We start from the raw sequence: 25,547 nt of genomic DNA, 5'->3' as shown, positions 1-25,547 counted from the left end.
ACATTAAGCTCGTGTATTTTCATTAAAGCGAAGTCAATTTGCATCGCCTAATACTGTACCTCAATCGAAAAGAAGAATCTTTGATGGTTTTGCACAGAAAATCAACCTCAACACCCTAAATATATGTTAGAAAACGTACCAGAGAACTAATTCTTCAAAACTTTTACTAACCTTTAACCAATCAACCAGAATTCGAGGCAGGTTTTTTGGCCATATTCCATAAATCGGTACCAATGCAGTGTGTTTGAAGTGTAAACGTAATGCTTTTTTCTACCTGTGTTTCATTTGTGTTTTAATTAACCGCACACTGAACTCTCTGTTACTGAAGGATGAGCACTGTTTTTCGAACCACCGGGCACGATAGCATCGCAGTTCTCAAAGATAGATACGGTTTCGACATCTCTAATTATTTTGATTCACTAACGCGGGTGATTAAGTAACAGTCCTATCATCGTATTATGCAAATGACGTTAAGATTACACGGCTTCATAAAAGTCTGTTGAGAAATGTCTCAAAAGAATTACACTAAGAAAGCAAATTGCGACAGTTTTTCATGGTGTCTGCACTTTAATTAATTTTACTGTAGCTTTCAATGTCTCGTAGTAACCTACACGTAATACAGTAAAATATATAGAAACAAAGAAAAAGGACACTGACACTCAAGAGAGAGTAACGCCATCAGAACAGAAGCTGAATTTCGAGAAATAATTTTCGCAAATAAATCTAAAAATTCATGAGGCGATGTTGACAGTTTTCGCTAGTCCATTGCTAAGGGCTTTCCTGCATAATTAAGCTCAAAACAAACACGGCATTGAAGGTGTATTTTTAATAACTTTCATCTAAAGAGCTTTTTATCACAGGACCTTCGTAACTGTGTGAAAGGAAGCTGGTGGCGGCTAATTGAAGTATCTCAATACACATTGCAGCGACCAAGAATTTAACAATTACAAGACCAAATATTAAATTCAATTATAAAATTCCAAGTTACCTGTTATGGATTCTTGCAAACTCTCTTTTAAAATAACAATATAGTAGGCTTTCCATCTTTAAACATTTACTCGTAATAGAAAGATTAAAAATTCAGATTGCCAAATGTACTCTACGGAGATAGGATATCAGGTCTACGATTTTTCTCATTATTTTTTTCCTAATTACACGGCAAACTTTCAACAGTGATCGCAGTATTCTCTAATTGTTCTTTTGCATTCGAAACCAAAACAAACAGATGTAACACAGCTTTATTAAACGTATAAGTGCAAAACAACTTACGAAAACATTTTTGACTCTCAAGGGTGCGCAACCCATCCACATTATTAATAATTATTAATATGTTAAGCGCATTCACACGAAAAAAGGAATTGACCATCTTATACGTTCTTCCAAAACAATCTCCCTACTTTTTAGAATAAATCTGTCATATCATTTTATCTACAAGTGTAAGTTCTTCATATTCTTCCATTTATTGTGCCGAAGGAAATTTGTCCCAGACGACTTCATATACTGCTTTTAGCAATATCAATTTACAGCAAGACTAATTCAATTTACGTTTCAAATTGTATAACCGAGACTGCAAAGTCTAAAGGTGTATTCAATTCATACTATAAAACAAGGAACGTATACGTAATGGAACAGAAGGCACTGCTTTTGATTTTTTCTCCATTTTTCTTTCCGTCTTTTTTCATTTATCGTTACTCCTTTAAAGTGCTTTCTTACTGGCAAGCCTTGTACTTTTCCATGAAAAATAGGTTTGATTGAACAACTGACCGACGGGAATCAACTCTTGTACCCACCTGGTAACTTACATTGTTATTTACATATTTATTGGGATGAAGTTGAATGCAAACTCTATGAAGTATATTTGTTTTTAACTATTTGATTTCGAGTTAGCTTTTTAATATTTTTTATTTCATTGGTTACCATTATGTTTGATGAACAGAGGTTTTCGTGAAATTAGAGAGAAATGATGATAGCACGGTTGGACTCTCCTTCATTTTTTAAATGCACATCATCATCAAAACTAGACATTTCAGTGTCGCCACAGGACAGAAAACTATCCTTTACCTTGGAATCGCAAGGATACGTTAGTTAAACAAAACGAATTTAATGTTGAAAAAGACGATGTCACAAACCGTGACTAGGCTCTTTTGCCAGCAATACAGAGGCGTTTCTGCAATTCCATGCACGCTCTCACCAACTCTACGCTGTTTTTTTTCCCAATACCTTATCTGAATTTTTATTTTGCTTTATCCCCGGACCTAAGCAATGCTTAGGGTTTAACCAAAGCATTGGGCCAAATAGTAATTGGTTGATACTGAATACGCAAATACGCAAAGCACTTAAGACCAGGCTGGTTAATCTTCAGAATGTCCTCAAGCTTTTCTTTTCTTTTCTTTACTCTCAAGACTAAGTCAAATGTTGACTTCCGATGCTAAATTTGCTTTTATTTTTGAAAGTTGATTTCATCCCTCCTTTGTATTATCTTTGTGCCACTTTTTTACTGCTGTTCTAACAGTTGTTGTGGTTAACTTAATTTGGTGTGACGAAGATAATTAAATGGATCGATAATTCAACGATGTTGCAAAAAGAATAAAATATATAGAATCGAGAAGTGTTGAAAAAAGGCTTCCCGATATGAACTTGAATTTGCTACCCCAGGTGAAAAACAGTCGCACCCATAATAACTGAAGAACGCATATGAAATAGGTAAATAGCCACGGTTGCATATTATGCCAGAAAACGAAACATCCAATATCATTGACATAAATTTACTGTTTGGATTCAGTTAGAGTCGACGAGCCTTAAAGTCCATTACGGAACCTACTGAGTGACAACACGTAAACCACGATCAGATTAGAAACTATTTTTTTTTAAAAAATATCTGAATCGAAGACTGTCTGATGATATTCATTATACATACAAATCAGCATAGGGAACATTCTTATGTGCAACCCGTGTCATCTCTAAAAAAAATTTATAGCAGGAAAAATTCCTTAAAAATAATCACCCCGATTCTGGTGGCTTTTGGTATTTCATAGCTAAGCAAGCACAGTCTCGGGAGAAAACATTGATGAACGATACGAGTTTTCCATTAACCCAGCTGAACAGCAAGAAATTAAAAGAAAATAAATCTGCAAAACAGAAGCTTGGCTCGACGTCTTTCATTACACGCACTTAAGTCGTATTTACCCCTATTGCAACTTAACTAATAGCGCTAAAAGATATCTTTTGTGGATGTTATTTACATCATTGTAATCATTGGAGAAGTTTCAAAGATCTGAACTATTTGAAAGTTAATTTTCTTACCAACTTAAAAAAAGGGAGCAAATATTCTCCACTATTTTTCGGTCTTTAGTACCTTTGCAATATTTTCCCTTAGCGTCATCGATAAAACGTAAAGAATTTAATATGAGCTATATTTACCTTTTCCTTTGTGCTATGGTTGTGCTATGGTTTTAATCCTAAATTAGAATTTTTGATGATTTCATATTGCCAGCTGAGAAGGTAATCTACAGTTCAAGTACTACAGAACTCTCTCTTAAATGTTTCTTTAGTTCCCTTTGCATGACCAATTGCATCCGTCATATAGGTATCTGAGCTTTCAAATATCTTGGGTCAGTTTTTCCTGAATTATAATATTCTTTTAAAAATAAGCTACAAGGAACATTGAAAATGTAATATGACAGATTAATTCCAAATTATAAAGCGTTGGTGTTTCGCCGACGAAATTGCTTCGGGCAATAAATTTCAGTTTGTGCAATTTTCAGCAGGTTTTGATGCATACATCAAATCGATAACACAGTTCAAGGACAAACAATAATGTTAATCTAAGAGATAATATGATGCAACCATGACAACAAGGCTCTATTTTATTCGAAAATCTAAGATTACGGCCATAATTTATCGTTATGGTAAATTACGGCAAAGTTAGTAGTTTTATGACCAAAAAATACCAGAGAGGATAAAAGATTATAAAAATTTACGTACAACTATCATCCATGGAAGGCCTTGCGAAAGTAATTAAAATCATCCATGAATAGTCTTGCGAAAATAATTAAAATAAAATAATAATTTTATGCTTGCTTTTTCTTAGAGAAAAATACTGCGAATAACCAACTTTTTTAAAGGTTAAATTCTCAAAATGAATCAGTACCTTTCGACGCAACCCGAATCGAATGAAATTTTCAGAGCACGTCGCCGTCATCTGATGTTAATACAATGTAGCAAAGGAGACACTGAAACTCTCAATAACGAAGAGAATTGTTAAAGTAAGAGCACTCTTCTTTCTTCTATCAGAGAAAGGCATTAGTGGGAACAAGATGAAGGCCATTTTAACCTTTTCTCTTCTTTCAGACCTGCCTGCTCCCTAATCAAGCTCATTACGTAATTCATATGAGTCATTTCGCGAAACTTCCCTTTTTCCTTAAGTCTCTCTTTTTCTCTCCTAATCAAAGTTGAGATAACAATTTAACGCTAACTTACATGCTTCCATCAGATTCAAAATCAACTAAGTAGTCACACACATTTTGATGCTTCCATCTCATTTACAATCGATTTAATCGTCACTCAATTTGTAAAGGAAACGGACTGAATAAAACACTTAGCCTAAACATCGAAAACATCTTCAGCAATGGTGAAGTCTGTTTACCAGTGGCCCATCAGGCCGGTGCTTAACTCCGGTTTCTGTAGCATGAGGCGACTAGGAGTATTTCTACTCCCCCCTGGATGGGATGCTAGTCCATCGCAGGGTTACCCCTCAGCATTAAATTTGCTGGTACCCATTTATACACCTGGGTGAAGAAAGGTACTGTGAGATTAAAGTGTCATGCCTTAGAACACAACGCAATATCCCCGGCCGGGGCTCGAACCCGGACCACTCGATCCGGAGTCGAGCGCACCAACCATGAGGCCACCGCGCCTCCACGCATTTTGATGCTTCCATCTCATTTACAATCGATTTAATCGCCACTCAAATTTGTAAAGGAAACGGACTGAATGAAACACTTAGCCTAAACATTAAAACATCTCCAGCAATGGTCGGATTTAAATACTTTTCAAACAGCAAGCTATTTAAGGAGAACTGAGCTTGACGCTTCATATCACGATTACGTAATGAGTAAGGGACAGAAATGTGTACGAGTTAAACCATTTGACCGAGAATTCATTTCCTGTAGTTCGATTCTCGTGCAATAGCAAAACTAAGAAAACATTCAATCTGTGAGCCTATGTGCACGAGCCTGGGTCGATTTGTACCCAGGTCGAATCACCGCAAAGAGTACTAAAAATATAAATTTCACACAGACCTGAATTTCCAGACTGTAGTCAAGGATGTGGCTTGCTTCGAGACCGGCACAGGCCTACTTTTCTATAGACTAAATAAAACACAGTGAACATGGGCAATAGATATGACATGAGAAAGGAAAACAATGCAAAGTCGAGTAGGTCGAAAAAGTAGTAAATCAAAAAGTTAATATCAAACCTGTTTATCTGAGTACAAACGGCCGGGTTGGCCTTTGGGACAGTTTTTGCATGAGAGCATTTCAACAAACCTCCACCCTTCCTGCCGCGTCATCCAGGGTCTCTACAAGGGTTACCCGGCAATGACGGCTGACTCGGCTCAACAATTGTTTTTTTACGAAAGCGCTTCTAAACATTTGATTGCTAAAGAATTACTCTTAAAGCTGATTCCACTCGGCTTAAGTAGTAACCCGAGGTCGTGTAAAGAGATTCTGAAGTAAGTCTCCTTTCTCCGTGTATTGTTATCGTCATCAGCCATCAAAAATGTGTTTGATCCCACGAACCTTGCATTTTACGAGACGATCGATCATAATCATTTAGTAAATTCAGAGCAAAATACTTTTTAATTGAGAAAAAAAAAATTGCTGACGATCGAGCCAAGTGGTAATGTAAAACAAAATCTCAGGATTCTCTCAGTTTCAGGTTAAAAATTAAAATTGATATGGACTAGGAGGTTTTTAAATAAATAATAAGAAATAAACGGGAATAATTTTCACGCGAAATCAAGGAGCAAAATTACATACGATTTCTAGTTATGAAATTCTACACGTACACTAAATAAAAATATTACACACACTTAACCGCAGGGAACTGCACAGTTTAACATATTTAGTATGATTAAAATGTAGAACAAGTGATATTTCTGTCCTGGACTAGATTTGCGATTGTTACCCATGATTTCGTATTTGGGGAAGCCGAATATTTCGCGGGTGTCCCTTCTAGCTATTTGCAACATAAGGAATTGCAAAATAATTTACGTTTTCCTTGTGTAAACTACTTTTGATAGCGGTGTTGCCGGTGTCTAATACGTTAGTGGAGGGTTTATTCTATTGCATAATTCTGCTCATCATGATTTGCATACCTTGTGCATGAGGTTTGCGGGATTCCGTACTGTGACAGGAGTACACAAACTTCTGCCGAAAGAAAACAAGCCGGTTCATTAGAGAAACGTCATCAAAGAGAAAAGAAAGAGAAAAAATTCAGACAAGTAAGCAAAGTAATAACATTTTCCTCATTTTTGAAACTATGTTGTTGTAAAGCAATTGCTACGAATCAAATGTGTTCATTTTTTCATTAAATCGTTAATCGGCAGCCTCTGGCGTTTTGTATTTACACTCGGTGAAGTTGGATACGAGGATGGATTTGTACATGCAAACTACCCTTAAGCTAACACACTACGTTGAGAATAAGGTAAAATAAAAGTATCTCTGAATTGTTATCTTCAGATAAACCCAAACAACTTACCATTTGAATATTAAATCCACAAGGCGCAAGTGACAAAAAAGAAAAGCGACGCGAAAGTAAACCCGGGTTGTAAATGACTTCCTGATGTAACAGTTTATATCCTTGTTAGCAAGATTCTCGGGCTTACCCGCGGTCTGAGTTGAGGTATGAAGAAAAACCGTGACAGAGCTTTTCCTTTGTCTTCCTACGAAGACGTCGCTGTAGCTTCGGTAGCATTACTCTATCCCGAATAAAGCGAGAAAATCCGCACGTCGCACCGAATCCGTGAAATCCAAATCCTTCAGAGCAGTAGAATAAACTGTTCTTCAAAGATACTAAAGGTACATTTAGCAACACGAGATCAAAATTGCAATGACATACACAGGTCTTTTTGTTTTTAATTATTTGACCCGTATTTCGAGAAATATTACATTTAACATTAATGTCCAGCGGGGAGTAAAATGGTTGACTGTCACCGACTTGCTGACTGAAAGTGGATATGTACGGCAGGTGCAAAAGGTGAACTTCATGAAATCTTTACTCGAATTCACCTGAAGCCAAAATATTCAGTGCGAACGCTTCCATCAGTTTCAAAACGCGAGTTACAATGTTTTTGGCGCGAACTACCGGTTGCTTGCCTCAATAACTCTCAAGCAAACGAAGAAGAAATATTTTGCGGTCCAAGTAGCGGTTGATCATACTGTGAAAGATAACAAAAAACGGTTAGGGAAAAGGGCTTCTTCAATTTCTTTTTCTGCGACGTCTTTCGTAAGATCAAATTGGCCAATCAGCACCTGATTGGATGCCGAGTTGAACTTGATCGTCACTAAGAAACGGCCGGAGGGGATTCTGGATCACTACCTAAAAGAACGACGTGTACCAAGGTTTCATTTTGTCCCCAGCCGGTATGACGTCTGATCCCGTACAAAAAGCCTCTCAATAGTATCCAAGTCCTATCTAGTAACTCCGAAGATCTGCTGAGATCACTGGCTCTTCATCTCTCGCCTGCTTAAGAAAAAAAAGAAAAACTTAAAAAATATCTATCTTCAACAACTATTCATTCTACTATAGATTATTTCATGGCTTGTCAACGCGTTCTTTATTCTATCTGTTGTCTACATTTATCTGTCTTGCATTGCTTGTGAGAGAAGCTAAGCTTACAAACTGTAATTGTTCTTATTAGGTATCCTTATCATTTGTATATATATTTTTGTTTTCTTTACCAACTGCTATAAATTGTAGTAATATTACAAACACCAAACTTGCACATATTTCACTGATGTAAACACATTTTATGCAGTCTGTCGCTTCGCGAAAGCAATCTAGACCAATTCAAAAGCATTTGGTAAAGTCTGAATGACGAGATTTAAGGATTAGAGTAAACGCTGTCCCAAAACATCACTTCATAAGCTTACAGTAGACGAACTGCACGTTTGACATCACTGTAATGAACTTCCTTGAACGTGCCTTTATCGGTCTCTGCATTATAAGCCTCGATCACCTGTACAGCCCCGTCGTCTAGATCCCCACTATCAAAGAATCGAAGGAACTCCAAGTCTTCTTCTTTCATTTGGTAGTTCCTTTTCAGAGCATCTGCGAGACGCGAACACGTCCGTCCAAACGCGGGGAAATTCACTGCTATAGCTGCTGTGATCTGAGGAGCTTCACCATAAAGAGCAAGACGACACAGGTACGACGGATAAGCTTGCGCTTCGGCCCGACGCTCGTAACTTTCCAGATGTGAATCTGAAAGCTTAATAGCTTTTGCCATGCTGAGCAGCTTGTCGAGAGCTATCTTCTCGCCCGTCAAAAAGTACTGGAAATACTCTCGGATGATCTCGTTGGTGTTGAACCTGGCTACTAGGTGCTCCATGCTTCGAGTATCAGAGGCTATTATGTGATACTGTTCGCAGAGAAGTCGTTCCACAACTGCGAGAGGGAGTGTTCCAGAGCTTGCTTCCTGGACGACAGCATGGCAGGCTAGCTTTTTATCAGTATCGACTGAGAATGACTCGTTTCTTAAAGAGGCTAGAATTCCTTGGGCAGATTTCCTGGCTGCCATTGATGGCGAAATGGAATACGATTTGCACTCTTATGCCCTACTACTGAAAGTCTCCTACAAAAAAAAAACAAAATCGAACTTTCAATTCCGCACTCACTTGAATCTACCCGTCAAATTGGCTCATCTCTTGACAATGATACATCGAGTTATGGCTTCCTCCAAAGCTAGATATTTTCCTAGCACGGTAAGTTGCGGGCTGGAAAATTACTATTTGATATCACAAGTCTGAACATTGTAAAGCTAATGTTTTTTTCGGTGGAGCAGTCACCTTTTAAAAACGAGAAAACAACTATTGAATATGAAGCGTGGCGTTACAGTCACAATTTAGAGTCACATTCAAATCACATATCCACAGTCACGCATAAGGAGTCTAGTTACCATGGGATTAGAATAAGGGTCGTTTTAAAAAATTATCTCTATTGAATTCATCATGTAAAGCATTTAAAATCTTGTTTTTGGAGATACAGCATTTTGAGCGATTTGTATCCAAAAGCCAAGTGTACTTAAGATTCGCTCCGACGATGGGCTAACGCTCGAAACGTCAGCTTTTGTAATCGTTACGGTGTACTCAAGATTGTTATTGCGTGTGTCGTAGTGCGTGACACAACTTTCCTGAATGAGCTTAGCATAATCATATATAATTATAATACACCTTGGTGATTTATCAGTAGTCACAAATGAATTCAATAAGGACCGCTTTTAATACTCGAACTTTGAGAAAATGCAAAGTGGGAAAAGTAAGGAAACTAAAAACGGCTACACGGCCAAAAATGAGGCGAAAAAATAAAACCAATACGATGCGTGAGAACAAACTCTACATCCAGATAGGTTTCTTTTAGTTCAAAACAAACAGATTTTTGGATTGAAAATGCGACCGTTCTTCCTCACACAACCCTTACGTTTCACCTATTGAACAACATAAACATTATTTACGCATTTACAGAGGCTTATTATGCGAGCTTTCGCTACCCCTGCGACTGATGAGATCTTTTGGATTTATTATATTGGCCACACCTGAGCGCCGAAATTTCGCAAGTTCCGAGTCAAATCAATCGTTAAGAACAAGTGATTTTTAGCTTGGGTGCTCCCTAACGAAATTACGAACGAAGCAGAGACTATAAATAGATATTAGTATGATCAATGGATAGAAATTAGCAGGTAAAATTACGTTAACTTTACTTTCGTTACTTGGGAGGCATATGCAAGATCAGTCCACGGTGCGGTCATGTAGAGTCAGCGGTAAAACAATAAATCTATTTAGATTCATATATTTTATATGACGAATACTTACCGCCTAACAAACAAAACGTTCAGTCGAACCTGTATTAAGCGACACTGTATTTAGCGGCTAACCTGTATTCAGCGGCCAGTTGTCGAAGTTCCGAATTCATTTTCCATTAAACACTAATTTTCACCTTAATTAAGAGGTCACTTCTATTTCACCCTTTACATGACCTTAACGCCCTGTTGGTAGTGTCTTCCACCTGTATTGAGGGGTCATTCAACGCAGAACCACTCAAATAAAACTAAGTACAAGCTTTTAAGCATGTTTAATCCACGTTCATCTCCCAAAATCAATGCTTAGTTGTATCAGAGTTAATAGTTGTATCTATTAACTCTGGTTGTATTTTAATTATTGTAACGTTAAGTGGTCAATTGTGGGGGTGCGGTGGCCTCATGTCGGTGCGCTCGACTCCGGATCGAGTGGTCCGGGTTCGAGCCCCGGCCGGGACATTGTGTTGTGTTCCTAGGCAAGACACTTTACTCTCACAGTGCCTCTCTTCACCCAGGTGTATAAATAGGTACCGGCAATTTAATGCTGGGGGTAACCCTGCGATGGACTGGCGTCCCATCCAGGGGGAGTAGAAATACTCCTAGTCGCTTCATACTACAGAAACCGGAGTTAAGCACCGGCCTAATGGGCCACTAGGCTCATAAACAGACTCTACCTTTACCTAAGTGGTTAATTATGGCATAAAATGGCGCTTCTTTATTGTCTTTTACAACACCTCTTTTCTACAAGACCTTTATTAAGTGGTCAACCTATATCTAGCACTCACCTCGCCATTCTATGTGGGTGACTGTTTAATACAAGTTCGACTGAATAAAAATCCAAAAGGTTATCCGCTCACCTTACCACTCTTCATTTCCAATTACAGGCGCGTACAACGCAAATTATTCGTAATAGCGAAGAAACTGTGAAATGTTAAGCAGGCAACCGTGGACGATAATCCTACTCTTGTACGTTGGATCAGCAGTGATCTAATCGCCCAAAATAACGAAAATAAATATAGAGGCAAGACCGATACCACGTAGATAAGTTTTAAAACGGAGCACTATATTTCGGCTGGCCAAACCAGACTTCTTCAGGTGCAGTGGGACTTGACATAGAATTAAGGTGGTACTTAGAAATTAGTTGTACGTATTTCCGCTATTACATCATACAGCTATCTAAGTACCACCTTAATTCTATGTCAGTTCCCATTGCACCTGAAGAAGGCTGGTTTGGCCAGCCGAAATATAGTGCTCCGTTTTAAAACTTATCTACGTTGTATCGGTCTTGCCTTTATATTTATACACTTAATAGCCCATTTCCGAATTGCCTTTAGCCTCTTTTTCAAAGCGAGTCCTGGTGCTTATCCTTTGGTATGGTAATAAGTTTTCATTCACATGCAAATTAAACTCATTTTCATACGTTTGGTTGAGCACCAGGCCTCGTTTTGAAAAAGAGGCCAAAAGTAATTCGGAAATGGCCTATAGGACAAAGGGATAGGGCAAAGCAAATTGTTTTCATTTCCCGAAATTTTCCTCTCTATTGAGGGAAAAATGATTTTTAAGTTAACAACCAAATGGGTCGGACCAGTTATTAATTTTATTGAATTACGGAAAACAAGGTCAATACATTAAGAGAGTGTTCGACGATTTTATTGGCGTTGTAAAGCAAAAGCTTGATTTTAAGACGAACGAGGTACGATCGGTTCAAACTGTGGGTAACCACTAGAAAGGTTCTAGAGTCATTGGTTTTTGTCAAAAAAATAATCTCCGATGTGTTGAACAAATTTGCTGATGAATTCTCTTATTCAAACAGTTTTTTGTTTCCTTTACGTTAGCCTTAAAGAACGATCCATTTCTCCATATACTTTATTGGCAGCATGGCGGAAGGATGAGTTCACCAGCAAATTTGACAAAAGATCGACAGCCTGAAAGAGAGAATGGAAACGTAAAGCTGATTTCTTACGTTTTTGTCTGGTCATTTGTCTGGATGTTTTGAGATTGCTATATTCATTAACTCTCTATTTAGTGCTCGAGAGTGAAGTATTTTCTTATTTGTCACGATTTAACTTAGTCAGTGCACCGTTCGATGCATGGCTTTTCTTGGCCCTACTTGGGCCAACTTGATGGGCATTAATACGGGGATTTTACAGCAACTATCTCAATAATAGCATCCTGCAGGCCGGGCGTATGGGTAATAGTTGAGTAAGTATTGTTCTATATGATTATCTAGCTGTCATTTCTCCTCCCTCTCTCACAACCCTGCAACAATGAAACTTTTGTGGGATATTTGCTTCCTTGTTTAGTCACACATCGTTCCTGAATACCCGTTTGGGGAATTAGTGAATTGAGAGTAAAACGATTGATACTTTATCCAATAGTGGGTAAATACGATTCCATGTCTTTTGGTTATGGCAAGTTCCCTGATTGCATGACACCAACAGAGGAAGGGGAGAGAGGAGGAAGGGGAGAGAGGGAAAGAGGAGAGAGGAGAAGGGAGGGGAGAGAGGGAAAGGAAGGGGCAGAGAGGGGGAGGAAGGGAGCAGAAAGGGGAAGAGTGGGGAGAGAGGGGAAGGGAGGGGGAGAGAGGGGAAGAGAGGGGAGAGAGGGGAAGGAAAGAGGCAGCGAGGGGAATAGAGGGGAGAGAGAGCAAGAGAGGGGAGAGAGGAGAAGGGAGGGGAAAGAGGGCAAGAGAGGAGAGAGAGGGAAAGAGAGGGGAGAGAGGAGGAGGGACAGAGAGGGGAAGAGAGGGGAGAGAGGGGAAGGGAGGGGGAGAGAGGGGAAGACAGGGGAAGTGAGGAGAAGAGAGGGGAGAGAGGGAAAGGAAGGGGATAGAGAGGGCAAGAGAGGGGAGAGAGGGCAGAAGAGGGGAAGGGAGGGGAGAGAGGGCAAGAGAGGGGACAAAGGGAAAGGAAGGGGAAGAGAGGGCAAGAGAAGGGAGAGAGGGGAAGGGAGGGGAGAGAGAGGGCAAGAGAGGGGAGAGAGGGGAAGGGAGGGCAGAGAGGGGAAGAGAGGAGAGAGAGAGGCAGAGAAGGAAAGGAAGGAGGCAGAGAGGGCAAGAGAGGGGAGAGAGGAGAAAGGAGGGAAGAGAGTGCATGAGAGGGGAGAGAGGGAAGGGAGGGGGAGAGAGGGGAAGAGAGGGGAGAGAGGAGAAGGGAGGGGCAGAGAAGGGAAGAGAGGGAAGAGAGGGGAAGAGAGGGGCAGAGAAGGAAAGGATTCAAAAAAAGTTCTACAGTCAAGGTACCTCATCAATGGAGAACAGGCAGTTTTCATTGCTATCATTACGCAAGAAAGATAGCATAGCGTTCGTCAGTGGCAGTTTCTGAAGAGCATCTATAAAGTCTAACAAATTTTGACATTGTAAGTATCTGATAGAATTGTTCAAGGGGGATTTTGACACGTTGTTTCGAGAACATTATTCTCTTAAGTACTAATTACATAGTTTCAAAAAAACAATCGAACTACAGTCAAACCTGTATTAACAGGTCACCCACAGGGAATGGGGGAGTGACCATTCCCCACAGGGAATGGGGGAGTACAGGTTGACTAGCAAATGACTTGCGTGATGTTCGTTCGTATTATCTGTCTTAACAGTCAGAGGAAGACATCAGTTTGGGGAGATAACCACGGAATAGTCTGATTTGAGAGAATATTCTTAGTTTTATCTGAGTGGTTCCACTTTCAGTGACGGTTCAATACACAAACAGAACACAAACTGTCCGCGTTGCGACTTAGTCAAAGGTGACCATAACTGCTAAATAGAGGTGACCACTTAAGGGGAAAATATTTGGGGCTTTGACAAACGACTGCCAATTACAGGACGTTCGCTTAAAAAGGGCGCTGCTTACTTTAGCTCGACAGTATATGGTAGTGCTGTTATCCATTTGCTAGTTTGTGAAACATTCAATCAGATCTTTGGTCAAGAAATATGGCTGATTCTGATGATAAACTAGATTGATAAGGAGCAAAATATTTTGATCGTGAAGAGGAACTTTCTCTTCGAGTTTGAGGATAGTTAAATGTAGCACGACTGGTCAACCGATTACACTTGAAAAAGTTGATATACAAATTAAACCATAAAAAATTAAAAATCAATATAAAACAAGAAACTACGACCAATTTAAAACGGTTCATCTCAATCAAACACACTTCTAGATTAAGGTAATAATTAATGTCCTCCTAATATTTGTGTCAAATATAGGACACGTTCCTCATCAATGGAAATTTCACTCGAAATTTTCTGGAATTTTTCTTGGTATGTGGATAACGCCTTCTTTGTGTTAAGAAACTCTGACAAGTGAATAGCAGTGATCGGCCGGGAAATATTGATGACAAAGCAAAGAGTAACAGTTAGAGACTGCCTTCTCTGAGAATCTTTGAAAAGATGGTCACTTATTTATAACCTCAAGGCTGGGTTATAACAATTTTACCTGTCCGTGTTAAGTTCTTGTTATTTCTAGAGTAGTCGGTGGCTTTGTGGAATCGTCCTTGTCGGAGTAAAGAACCCAAGACCTGTAAAACGACATTTACGCATACTGCTTCTGTAAAATATTTCATCAATGTCAAATACTTCAAAGGATAACGATGCAGAAAAAGGAATGAATGTCAAAGTGATCTCCGTAGTAATGAACACTACTTGAGTAGTAAAAAATTCAGACCTGTGCAGGATTTCAGCCCGTGACCTCTAGCAACTGAGCTAACAAGACAATTGGGAGCTGTAGAGTAAGAGCAGCAGGATTAAAAAAAAATCAATCGATGAAAATGTGAGACAAAAATACGACTTGATTGATTTAATAATCTTTGTAGTTTTTAGCACACCTCACCGTTTTCCAACCTGGTTGTATTGTTGTTCGCTTAAACCACCTCTCCACCCTGAATTTGATCTACTTGTGTAACACATACTTCTTAATTAACCTTCCCTTCCCCCCCCCCGAATTTGACCCACTTGTGTATCACACATTACTTAACCTTTCCTTCCCCCCTGAATTTAATCCACTTGCGTATCACAGGTTACTTAACCTTCCCCCCCTGAATATGATCCGCTTGTTTATCACACATTACTTAACCTTCCCTTCCCCCCTTATTTTGATCCATTTACGTATCACACATTACTTAACCTATCCTTCCCCCCTTAGTGATCAACTACGGCTTATTTCAATACTGTTTGGGAGGCAAGGGATGGGAAGTGTGGTGTAAAAGCGATTGCGAATGATGCAGTTCCCCACAGTTTGCCATACTCCAAGATTAAATGTTGAACTTGCTTTTATAGGATATCAGAACTAACGATCTGTGGTGTCTAATCTTTCAAAAGAACAACTAAGCGAGGAAAATGTAAATGAGTAAAACGATGTAAACGCTCTGGCATCTAATGAGAAATTTACTGTGACATGGATAGCTCAAGCACGCTCTGAAAAACCAGACTCCCAAATTGAGTTGACAATGGAAACTGCAAACCATTAAGAGTTTTCGTTAAAATGACGTTTCAAGCATTAGTCCTTAGTCAGCCTGAACTGAAAAACCCTTTATAGTTGCCAATTTAAGGATACTCCTAAAAGTCTTATTTTACATATGAAAAACAATTGTTAAGCGCATCAAATCAATTTCTACATAATTCTGTAGTTATCACGTTATAACCATTAACACGCGACGGTTGTATCTCGGCCAAAGCCAGGCGAAATGTTAATGAAATCCAGAGTATCTTGCGACTTCTCATTGATGAGACACGTCTTGTGTTTAGCAAATCACTTTTCCACGGAATTTCTGGGGTCCATGAGTGCATTTTATCCGGCAACGTGATCATAATGAATTCGATAAAAAAAGTACGCCAGACAGATCTCCTTTTTTTGGGGGGGGGGGGGGGGGAGGTGCTGAACTGCGGAAACCTAATATTTCCTTCACGATGCTGTGCCATTTGCACGAGTGGAATTGCATCTTTCTTAAAGCAAACTTAATGTAAGAAGACATCGAAGAATCCCGACTTACTCAAGTTGTTTACGGCAAGCGCCGGAGAGTCAGAGACAAAAATTTATCAGAAATTTTTGGGGTAATTCCTCTGATTTTAACAAGGTCGCTATAATAGCAAGTATGATAGATATTGTAAGAAATATACAACTTTTTTGAAAGACATATTTCGGCATGCATATGCCATCTTCAGTCAATGAGTAACCGAGTGTGAACAATTATGTAGTATACAAGTAGATGAATAAATTATTTACAATATGATGTAATACAAAAGCGGGTACTAATTACAACGTGACACCAAAACATCAAAGGTGTAAGCTAGAACGCTAGAAAAGTGTTGTAATGATGTAATTGAAGAACAACAAACATATGAAACATATGAGTGAACTGCGGTTATGAGACGTATATAAGAACGATCCTTCGCAGTAAAGCACTATTTGAGCAATAGTGGAAATCAGACCTGAAAAAAACCAGACCTGTTGTTCGATTTATCATCTACGGGTTTATATCGAATTAATTTGATGGCCTGCTCCCAGTTGGCTTGTTAGCTCAATTGGTAGAGCGCTGCACTAGTATCGCAGAGGTCAGTGGTTCGAATCCCGTACAGGCCTGAAATTTTTTTCAGGTCTGATTTCCACTATTGCTCAAATAGTGCTTTACTGCGAAGGATCGTTCTTATATAAATGATGTAATTGTTTGTTAAGTTCAGGTTTGATTTTATTTATATAAAAAGCTTCTTTTAGTTTTAAATCCATTGAGTTGTTAATCCAGAATACTAAAACAAGAAGGGGAGTATTTGTTCTTACAAGAAGGAGATGTGTTGAAATGCTTAAAAATATGCGAGTTTTTATCGCTTTCCGTGTGCTCCTTTATCCTGGTAGAAAAGTGGCGAGCACTTTCGCCAATATAACGGGAATTACATCCCGCACAAGAAAATTGGTAAACTACCATGGATTTTAGAGCATCAGGAGCACGATCTTTAACACTAAACATGTTTTTAATTTAATAATTTGAATATATCAACAAAGTTGAAATGGTAAATTGGCCACCGTTACGATTATAAAAGCTGACGTTTCGAGCGTTAACCCTTATTCTCTTTGTTGATGACACAAATATATTTTTGTCCCACAAAGATTTTAATTTACTTCGTGAAATTTTGAACTCTGAATTGCTTCAATTAGCTCAGTGGTTTCAAGCAAATAAGCGGTCCATTAATTTTAAAAAATCGAATTTTATGATTTTTAGTCCTCGCCAAAAAAGGCAGACACTTGATATATCTATTCAAATTGACAACAATGTTATTGGACGTGTGAAAGAAACAGTATTTTTAGGTGTTATCCTTGATGAGCAATTGTCATGGAAGCCTCACATTCTTAGCGTTTCTAGAAAAATATCGAAATCAAGTGGTATCATTTGCAAGTCCGGTTTCTGTCTTTCCAAAACTTCCTTGCGCTCCTTATATTATAGTTTAGTTTACTTTTACTTAACTTATCGTGTTTCAGTTTGGGGATCGACATATCAGTCCAATTTAAATCGTATTATTATTCTGCAAAAGAAGATAATCAGAATCATATCTAAAGTTTCTTTTGATTCACATAACGATGTTCTTTTTAAACAACATGGGATCTTAAAATTCTCGGACATCTATTTCTACCTAATAGGTAAATTTATGTATCTGTTTAAAAGAGGCTTACTTCCTAATTATTTTCATGATATGTTTACTCTTGCTAGCCAGATACATTCTTATAATATAAGAAATTCCTGCTTTTTCTACATACCTCATGATCGAACTAATTTTCGAAAATTTTCTATTCGGTTTCAAGGTCCAAAGTTTTTTCAACACGCTAAGTCGGGAAATTCAATACTCTGAAAACATCTGCTTGTTTAGCAAAAGGCTTAAAAAAATTCTTCCCTCTTAGTTAAATACATTCTTTGTTAAGCTTCACACCTTTTTCTCTTTTTTTCTTTTCTTTTTGGCAACATAATCTAAATTTTCATTCAGCACCTTTGACTTGTATGGTTTATCCTATCGTTTAAGGAACCTGTACTTTATAAGCCCCCGGCTTCTAGTAGGCTTCCTTGCTGTTACCTCTTCAGTTCCTTTGATTTTGAAGTTAATTTAGTTAGAATTACAGTTCTTTTTATCTTTAATGTATCATAAATTTTGTATTCGGTTAATTTTTTTCTGGTAATGGTAAATAAAATGAATGCATGAACCTTCAGGAATTTCATTGATGATAAACCTTGACTTACTCCTAGGCCAACCTTGCTATTAGCCTGAACTTCTCTATACTGATTTTCAAAGGCTCTCACAAGAAAACGAGCGACCAAATTCGTAAATCTTTGTTTCCAACATTTTCTTATGCATTTTGATTTTTAAAATCAATCACCTGATAACCACATGCAAAAAATATTTCAGTCACAAATATGCAAATACTTTCACCTCAACACTTTAGACTAAAGCTTCAGGCAATGTTTTTCGCACGACAAAAAACGCGTGTGAAAACAAATCACAGAAGACTTTTAAACACACAGTTAAGGTTTAAGATAGACGTAGATGGGTATTTTTTTGAAGGACATGTATATATGTGGCGACAGATCAAAATGGTACATGGACCATCGACATAACCCGCGAGGATCATGAGATAACTTACCAACAATTTTTCTTTTTCTAAGCTTCAGTAAAAGTAGACAAATATGGATAAATTGGGATTCGAGAAAGGATCGACTACCATCATCACACAGACAAACAGGGAATGACTAATGGCTTGGAGATGGGATGCCCTCTGGCATTGAATGTAGTACGAAAATGTCTATTTTGACTAAATTCAGTTCTACTGTCAACAGAGTCAGGTTTCAGCGCCTTTTCCATCATTTAATCACGTACGTGATCAGAATTGATTAAACCATTTTTTTTTGGTTTTTCGGGTAGGTAGATACGGAATATTTCGAAAAGGAAATATTCTAGGTATGCAAATTCGATAAGATTTCATCAAGAAGTCTTTACATTAAATTAAACACTTTTAAAAGGCAGGCTTGGTTCTTTTGGTTATCTATCAAAATTGATTTTGGGAGCAAATTAGGGAAAAGCAGCCTATTTTCTTCATATATATAGTACAACAATCGGTTATGTAAGCAGATTATTTTACGACTTTTTCATATCAAATTTGTTTATGTACAGATATATTACGCGGTAGAATAAAAACCGCTGTACAATTCGGCCCATTTTGCATCAAAGGTGGGCAGATCAAAGTGTGTGTCATTATGACTTAGATCATACTTAAAGGTGGACAGTTTATACTATCCACAGCTTTCAGTTGTTATTTCATGGTGTTGGTGTTTACTGAGACAACCGTCATTAGACCAGGGAGCGAAAACTCAAAATCGTAGCATCCATTTGAAATAAAAATTACTGTATTTACTTTCATACATCGTGCATATTTAATCGCGGAACAAGATATGTGGTCAAAAGCGTCAAAACAACTTAATGGGGAGGACATCATTTATACACAATATCCACTAAAGACACAGGCGAGTGATCGACACAAACAGCAGATAGAAAATTTCGTTTTGAATGTTTACACTTCGATGATTCTCAACGCGACTTTAGGCAACAGCCTCTCAAATGATTCAGTTATCAGGTGAGCCACTTAAACTGATCTCGAAACGAAAACAAATTACGGAGGTGGTACACGTACAAAATTAAAAACTACATAGCCTTATATTGTTGTAAACGCGTACTTATAAAAAGTCTTTATAACGAGTGTTTATTTTTTAATTTTCGGAGTCTTTTGAATGGCGTAACGCGAAAGAAATGAGAGTGGACTATATCTACACAAACATCTTTGAATGATGATAACTCAATGATTTTACGATTGACGTCGGAGCGAGTAAGTTTGCTCATTCGGCTGTAGATGAATTTCCGTTTTCGCCAACGGCTAAAGTATACATTATGTACAATCTTACATGCATATAAATCGATAGAATTTTTTGGCGAAATCTTATTGTTGCATCACTAGTTCAGAATGGAGTTTTCTTATAATGCAATAAGTTATGACAACTGGTACATCGAGCGCGACTTGAAAGGCCAATAAATTGGAATATTTGCACATCGATTAAAGCGTTTTTTGTAATCATTCTGTTTCACATTATACGCTTTCCCATTCTGAATATCTTCCATACCAACAAGGGTAAATTATACAAAATAATGTATCCTAATTAAATTGTGGGGAGAAATCATTGTTATACAGACAAAGTTCTCGCGCTTTCTGGCAAGAACGGCGAGTTTTTAGACATACGTCGTCTGTTTGTCTTCCCAAGAATGTCGTTTAAAAGCGATTCTGAATACTTTTCTCAATTCCTTTCTGAAAATCTGCGTTTTCAAGCTATAAATAATAGGGTTCAAGGCCGACGAGCATAAAGCGAGAGTCTGAGCCCATTTCAAAGCTTTTCTGACAATGCGGCTGTTCTCACTGTGACGAAAGATCATCGGAGTTATGAGCAAAGGAAACCAGCAAATGATAAAGACGGCTAGGACGTACCCAATGGTTTTTGCAGCTATATTCTCCTTTTCAGGTTTGTTTTTTGAATCTTTCTTGATATGTTTAGCTTGCTCAGTGATGACCCTTGCTTGATTGTGAGCGATTGAATAAATTCGCACATAGATCGGAGCTATTACGAACAAGAGTGCGATTGTATAGTACACTGCGATTTGTTGAATAGATCGTACGAAACCACTCGGTATTCCCAGTGACAAAGACACGACCCAAATGGCGCAAAGGAGGAGAGAGGCGCTCTTGAAATTGGCTCCGAGCTGGTACTGCATCGGGTTAACGATGGCTATGTAGCGATCGATCGTCACGGCAGCCAAGTTGCTAATTGATGCCAGAACGGAGACAAATGAAAACACCTTCCGTGTGTTGCTGTATGCTGTATTTGGTGGCAAACCATACAGGAAAACTGCGTACATGAGCTGCGAAAAGACACAAACGAGGAGATCTGCCGCTGCTAAACTCGTTATGAACGTGTTAGAGACGGTGTGTAGTTGCCGTTTGCGTGCTATCACAACGAAGACAAGCACGTTGCCCAAGATACCGCACAGACTAAAAAATACGTTTATGGTAGCGAGGAAGTAACGTTCAAAACTTGTCAGATCCTTCTGATATATGTAAGACCCATTTCCCGCCATGTTTCTTTTCCAAGCGAGAGTCTTGTTTCCTTGGAGAACACAGGTTGACGTTTGATCAGAGAGAGTTTCTGGGACAAAGCAGACTGCTGTTACATAATTGGGATGACCTCTATTTATTCTTGCGAGTTTCCGCAAGATGTTTTTTTTTTTTTTTTTTGTCACGGATTGACAGGTTCATAACGGTTGTAACAGTTAAAAAAAAAAAAGAATATCCTGTTCGCTGAGGGGGATCGAAAGAAGTCCCAAACCACATTTTAGAGACAGTCGCTGCGCATCGACCTGTTCTATACTACAACAATCTCAAGCAAGATGAGCTCATTGAAATACCATTTGCCGTCAAAGAGTTAACCTCTTCACTTTTCATTGCATATGAAAGGATTCGAGATTTCCTTGTTACTATTCTTGAACATACTTATGCGAAACGTGCAGAACCATTCATGACAATTTATAGCGAAAAACCAATTATCTGTCACATCATTATGCGTCAGGGATTCGGGTTACCTCGATAATAATACATTTGCACCTGCCGTAGAGCTTTAGGAAATATAGGGAGTTTATTTTTCAGTTTCGTAACCGAATAAGATATTTAATATAGAGGATAGAAAATGTGTATACTTTGTTTTGGAGAACTAAATTTTCTGCTTGAAAGGGTTAAGCAAATTTCCGAGGGATTATGTTGCAAATCCTCAAAAAAATGTTTATGGACTTTCTAGACGCCTTTCAGTCTTTGCATGCCTCATGAAACATAATATATTACTAGGTGGCTAGTTTATTTGCGAGGCAAAGTGTCCAATTTGTACGTTTTGCATTTTCTAATTGCACGGAGTCAAATAGGCCAAAAGGTTCCATAATCAAGGTAAATTTTTGATGGGATAATAGATTTTCCCTTTTCAAAGAACGAATGGTGTCTTATGAATGAATGCGCCTCCCTGCTTCAACAGACTAATTAGTTTGCGAGGAAGTTTCTCTTAAAACTGCGATACTGAAAAAGCGACAAAGAAACCCCGACGGCGCTTCCATTGACAGTACGATCCCAAAGCGGAAATGTAGAACTCGCTGACAAAATGCCTTATTTCTTCGCAATTTGCAATTGGCAAATAATTGCGTCTCGAGAGGAGATGCATCGGCCTCCTACTGAGCCAAAATCTAGATAGAAAGTCCTTTTTGACAACAAAGTTGAAGAGGAAATACATTTTAAACTTCAACTCGCTGAAGGAAACTCAACATATACTATGGGCCACGAAAGGCGACCAAATAACTGTTTAGTTCAGATCTTCCATTTATGCCCATTCTTAACTGGTGGGCACGAGACAGATGATATACTCAAACAAATTAAAAACAGGAGAAGACGACAACATGTTCACAGAAGGTGATGTTATGGTAAACTTTAACGTATGCAAATCGATGAAAGTGCTGTTTTTTCTATGAAAAATTAAATTTTTAATTATGACAAACTTTAACTGAAAATATCCGACTTCAAACTCGCCCATTTCCTACAAGCTATTTTATTATTATTTTTTTTTAATTCTGGAAACCAACTCAGACTACTCAAGGATATTAAAAATGCAGGCTTACAGAGATCAAAGGAAATACGTCAAAACGTCTCTCGATCAAGCCGTCTACATTCGCCGCTTTGTAATCTATTTCATTTTCTTGTTTGCTTGCATGGCTCAGTTTTAATTTTAAACAAGAAAATTCTGACAGTGTTCGCATTATGCTCTTAGTTAACCACACCAAGCGTAAAGTAAAGAGCACCATAACGCTTAATTTGTCGGAAGGTTTGTTTTTGACAGAGTAATTCTTTCTAATTTCTTCAAATTATCCTTTGCTAAAATGTGGCCACCCAACCGGAACCGCGATGTAAATTAAAAATTTGAAAGAAACCCAGACATGAAGAAATGAGCAGTTACGTTATATCTCACAAAGCATCAAAGGGATGTTTTCAAATTTCAGTTTTGATTGTTGTAAAAGCAGTCATAGGTTAATGTCACACACAAAAGAAACTCGGAAATGCTATAAATACTTGCTAGTTCAGATACAAGACAGTTTTACTACATTTTAAGTATAAAATCCTTAACCCCTCGTTGTTTTGATGGAATCTTAGTGTTGTATGGGAAGTACCTAAATATGTGTTTTAGCATTGGCATAACTTTTAGGAAGAAAAATAAAAGAACGAAGAAAAAAAAAAAGATAATGATAGGAATAAAATGCCACAATCTATAAACTGTCGTGGCGCAGATGAGGCCGAAAAATTGCAACAAAAAGTAAAAAAAAAACTAAATATATATAAAAAAAAGTGGGATAGACAAAAGCAGGTAAAACAAAAGTTCAGTGGCCTGTTGTATAAGAGGAAGATAACGCTATCCAACGGATAAATCGCTACCCGGCGGAAAAATGATAGTAAAACGTACTCCGCTATCCACAAGATAAAGATTTATCGACTGGGTAGCGAGTTATCCAACCTTCCAGCAACCGGAGCCAGATGTGCTTATGTGGAAAGAAATTGCATCTATGAAATTCCTCATATTGAAAGTGAATCAACTATCAACGCAATGACTGTCTTTCTCTGATGCTGCCGGTATTTCTTTAGTGTCTGCATAATTAATACGATGGACTGACAATTGTAGTTGAGTAAATAGCGTCCGTGGCTCAGAAAATGTAAAATGTACGTTTCGAATTCAATTGCTAGGTGGGCAAAGGAAGGTAGTCTAGAAAAGCCGGAATCCGGAATTCCGCCGGAATATTTCAAAGTCTGTTTTTTTAATTCAAAACGACTCCGATGATTTTCCGAAGAGTGTACGAGCTCCGAATATACTCCGATTATTAACGCTAAGATTATTCGATGGTTTCCGAAGTTACCCAGAGAGCCCTGAATTTTTGAAGGCTTGTTCTTTCAATTCTTTTTTTTTCTTTTTTCAAGATTTTTCCGAAGAGGGTATGTGGCTACCATTTTAATTCCGTTTCGTTAATTTCATTTCCGGTTGTTTCGTTACGTAATATCACGTGACTTATTCTCACGTGTTTTAGATTTTGAAGTCACTCGTTACGTTTGTTGTAGTCCTGGTATGGGTCACTGTATTTCCAATCAGGGTAAAACAGTTCTTTAACGTGCTTAAGGCACGTTTTTTAATAAAATGAGCCGCAAAGGTAACAGTGTACGAGCTCCGAATATATACTCCGAGGATTAATAGAAAACTGTCCGAGGGTCAGTCTGCCATTTACGCAATTTCAATTCCGGGAAAGCACCGGAGTCGTTTTGAATTAAAAAACAGACGTTGAAACATTCCGGCGGAATTCCGGCAGAATTCCGGATTCCAGCTTTTCCAGACTACCGGCAAAGGAAGACGTGGTGATAATTGCTGTGTAGGAGGAACTGCGAGTTGTTGACTAATGTATGAATGATAAAACTTTCCCTTGAGCTTTATTTCACGCTGGCCACAATGGATTCTGATGCTAATAATACACTACGCAGAATTTCACAGAAAAAACTACTTGCACTTTATACTGTTATTGAGACCTTTCTAACCCTGCTATTTACAGTTGATAAAGTGGTTATGAGAGGAAATGCAATCAAAAGTAGAATTAATTACAAACTAGACGCTCGAGGAGCGTTCACTCGGGCTTCATTTATTGCCATGGCATTCACACAAAACACGAGTACAATTATATCATACATAATAATTTCGTCGGAGCGAAGAGTTAACGCTCGAGACTTCAGCTTTTGTAATCGTTACGGTGGCCAATTTACCATTTCAACTTTGTTGATGTATCCAAATTATTTTGTTAGTCCCACCGACGCAGCCCCAAACAGTTTCTTTAGAAACTATCAGCCTTTAATCATTTATAACATACATAATATGCATGACGAGATCTGAATTGTTGTTCTTCTATTGACACTGTAACATCATTATGTTCATGTCTGTTAGTCATATTGACAACTTTTTCTAGTAGATCACAGTGTTCATCATGTCTTCTATTAAGCACGTACAACTCCATGCGAACAGCAAACCTCGCTTCTACAATAATAATTGTGATTATGTACGAAACACCAAATTGTACTTTACAAGCATTGAACCTAAAACCAATAACAGAAACAGGAAATTTAATGGAAGAGCTAAGCTTATAGATTTAACCTTACTATTCAAATTGTTTCTGTCAATATCCTCATCCAAAACACTTAACTTAACTTAACTTTATTTTTTATTTAGACACGGTAAATCTATCAGATAAATAATAATATTATTACAATCTATTATTACAATTACAATCTACTTTAATCTATGTAAACATGACCTCAAATTTAAAAGTGAAATAGAAAAAAATAAA

At 38.0% G+C, this 25,547-nt stretch overlaps 3 protein-coding genes across 9 annotated transcripts in view; all 3 read right to left on the bottom strand.

The window, feature by feature from the left end:
- LOC111331360 (glycine receptor subunit alphaZ1) overlaps positions 1-25,547 on the bottom strand; it is a 47,464-nt gene that overhangs the window by 11,689 nt on the left and 10,228 nt on the right. The window contains exons 1-3 of one of the 7 annotated variants that reach the window (XM_088734199.1): positions 6,760-7,137; positions 6,377-6,428; positions 5,301-5,369 (exon numbers count right to left, since the gene is read on the bottom strand). The exons of 1 other annotated variant lie outside the window; for it this stretch is intronic. The gene's annotated coding sequence lies outside the window, so the exon portion shown is untranslated. Of the gene's footprint in view, positions 1-171; positions 1,211-5,300; positions 6,106-6,376; positions 6,429-6,759; positions 7,138-25,547 lie in introns of those variants that run through there. 5 more of the 7 variants (XM_022936465.2, XM_088734200.1, XM_088734204.1 and 2 more) reach the window with 5 other exon arrangements.
- Positions 8,010-19,068, bottom strand: LOC148723670 (uncharacterized). Its single transcript, XM_088734208.1, has 4 exons — positions 18,688-19,068; positions 14,731-14,787; positions 14,503-14,584; positions 8,010-8,854 (listed from the first exon to the last, which is right to left on the bottom strand). Exon 4 carries the CDS (start codon positions 8,798-8,800, stop codon positions 8,150-8,152), a length of 651 nt encoding a protein of 216 aa, XP_088590334.1. The 5' UTR covers positions 8,801-8,854; positions 14,503-14,584; positions 14,731-14,787; positions 18,688-19,068; the 3' UTR covers positions 8,010-8,149.
- Positions 19,430-21,653, bottom strand: LOC111331350 (alpha-1A adrenergic receptor-like). The gene has a single exon (XM_022936455.2). It carries the CDS (start codon positions 21,219-21,221, stop codon positions 20,322-20,324), a length of 900 nt encoding a protein of 299 aa, XP_022792190.2. The 5' UTR covers positions 21,222-21,653; the 3' UTR covers positions 19,430-20,321.

Source organism: Stylophora pistillata, chromosome 9 (assembly GCF_964205215.1).
Source record: "Stylophora pistillata chromosome 9, jaStyPist1.2, whole genome shotgun sequence".
Classification (NCBI taxonomy): domain Eukaryota; kingdom Metazoa; phylum Cnidaria; class Anthozoa; order Scleractinia; family Pocilloporidae; genus Stylophora; species Stylophora pistillata.
Note: the sequence above shows the minus strand (reverse complement) of the source record. Positions and strands in the feature narration are given on the sequence as shown.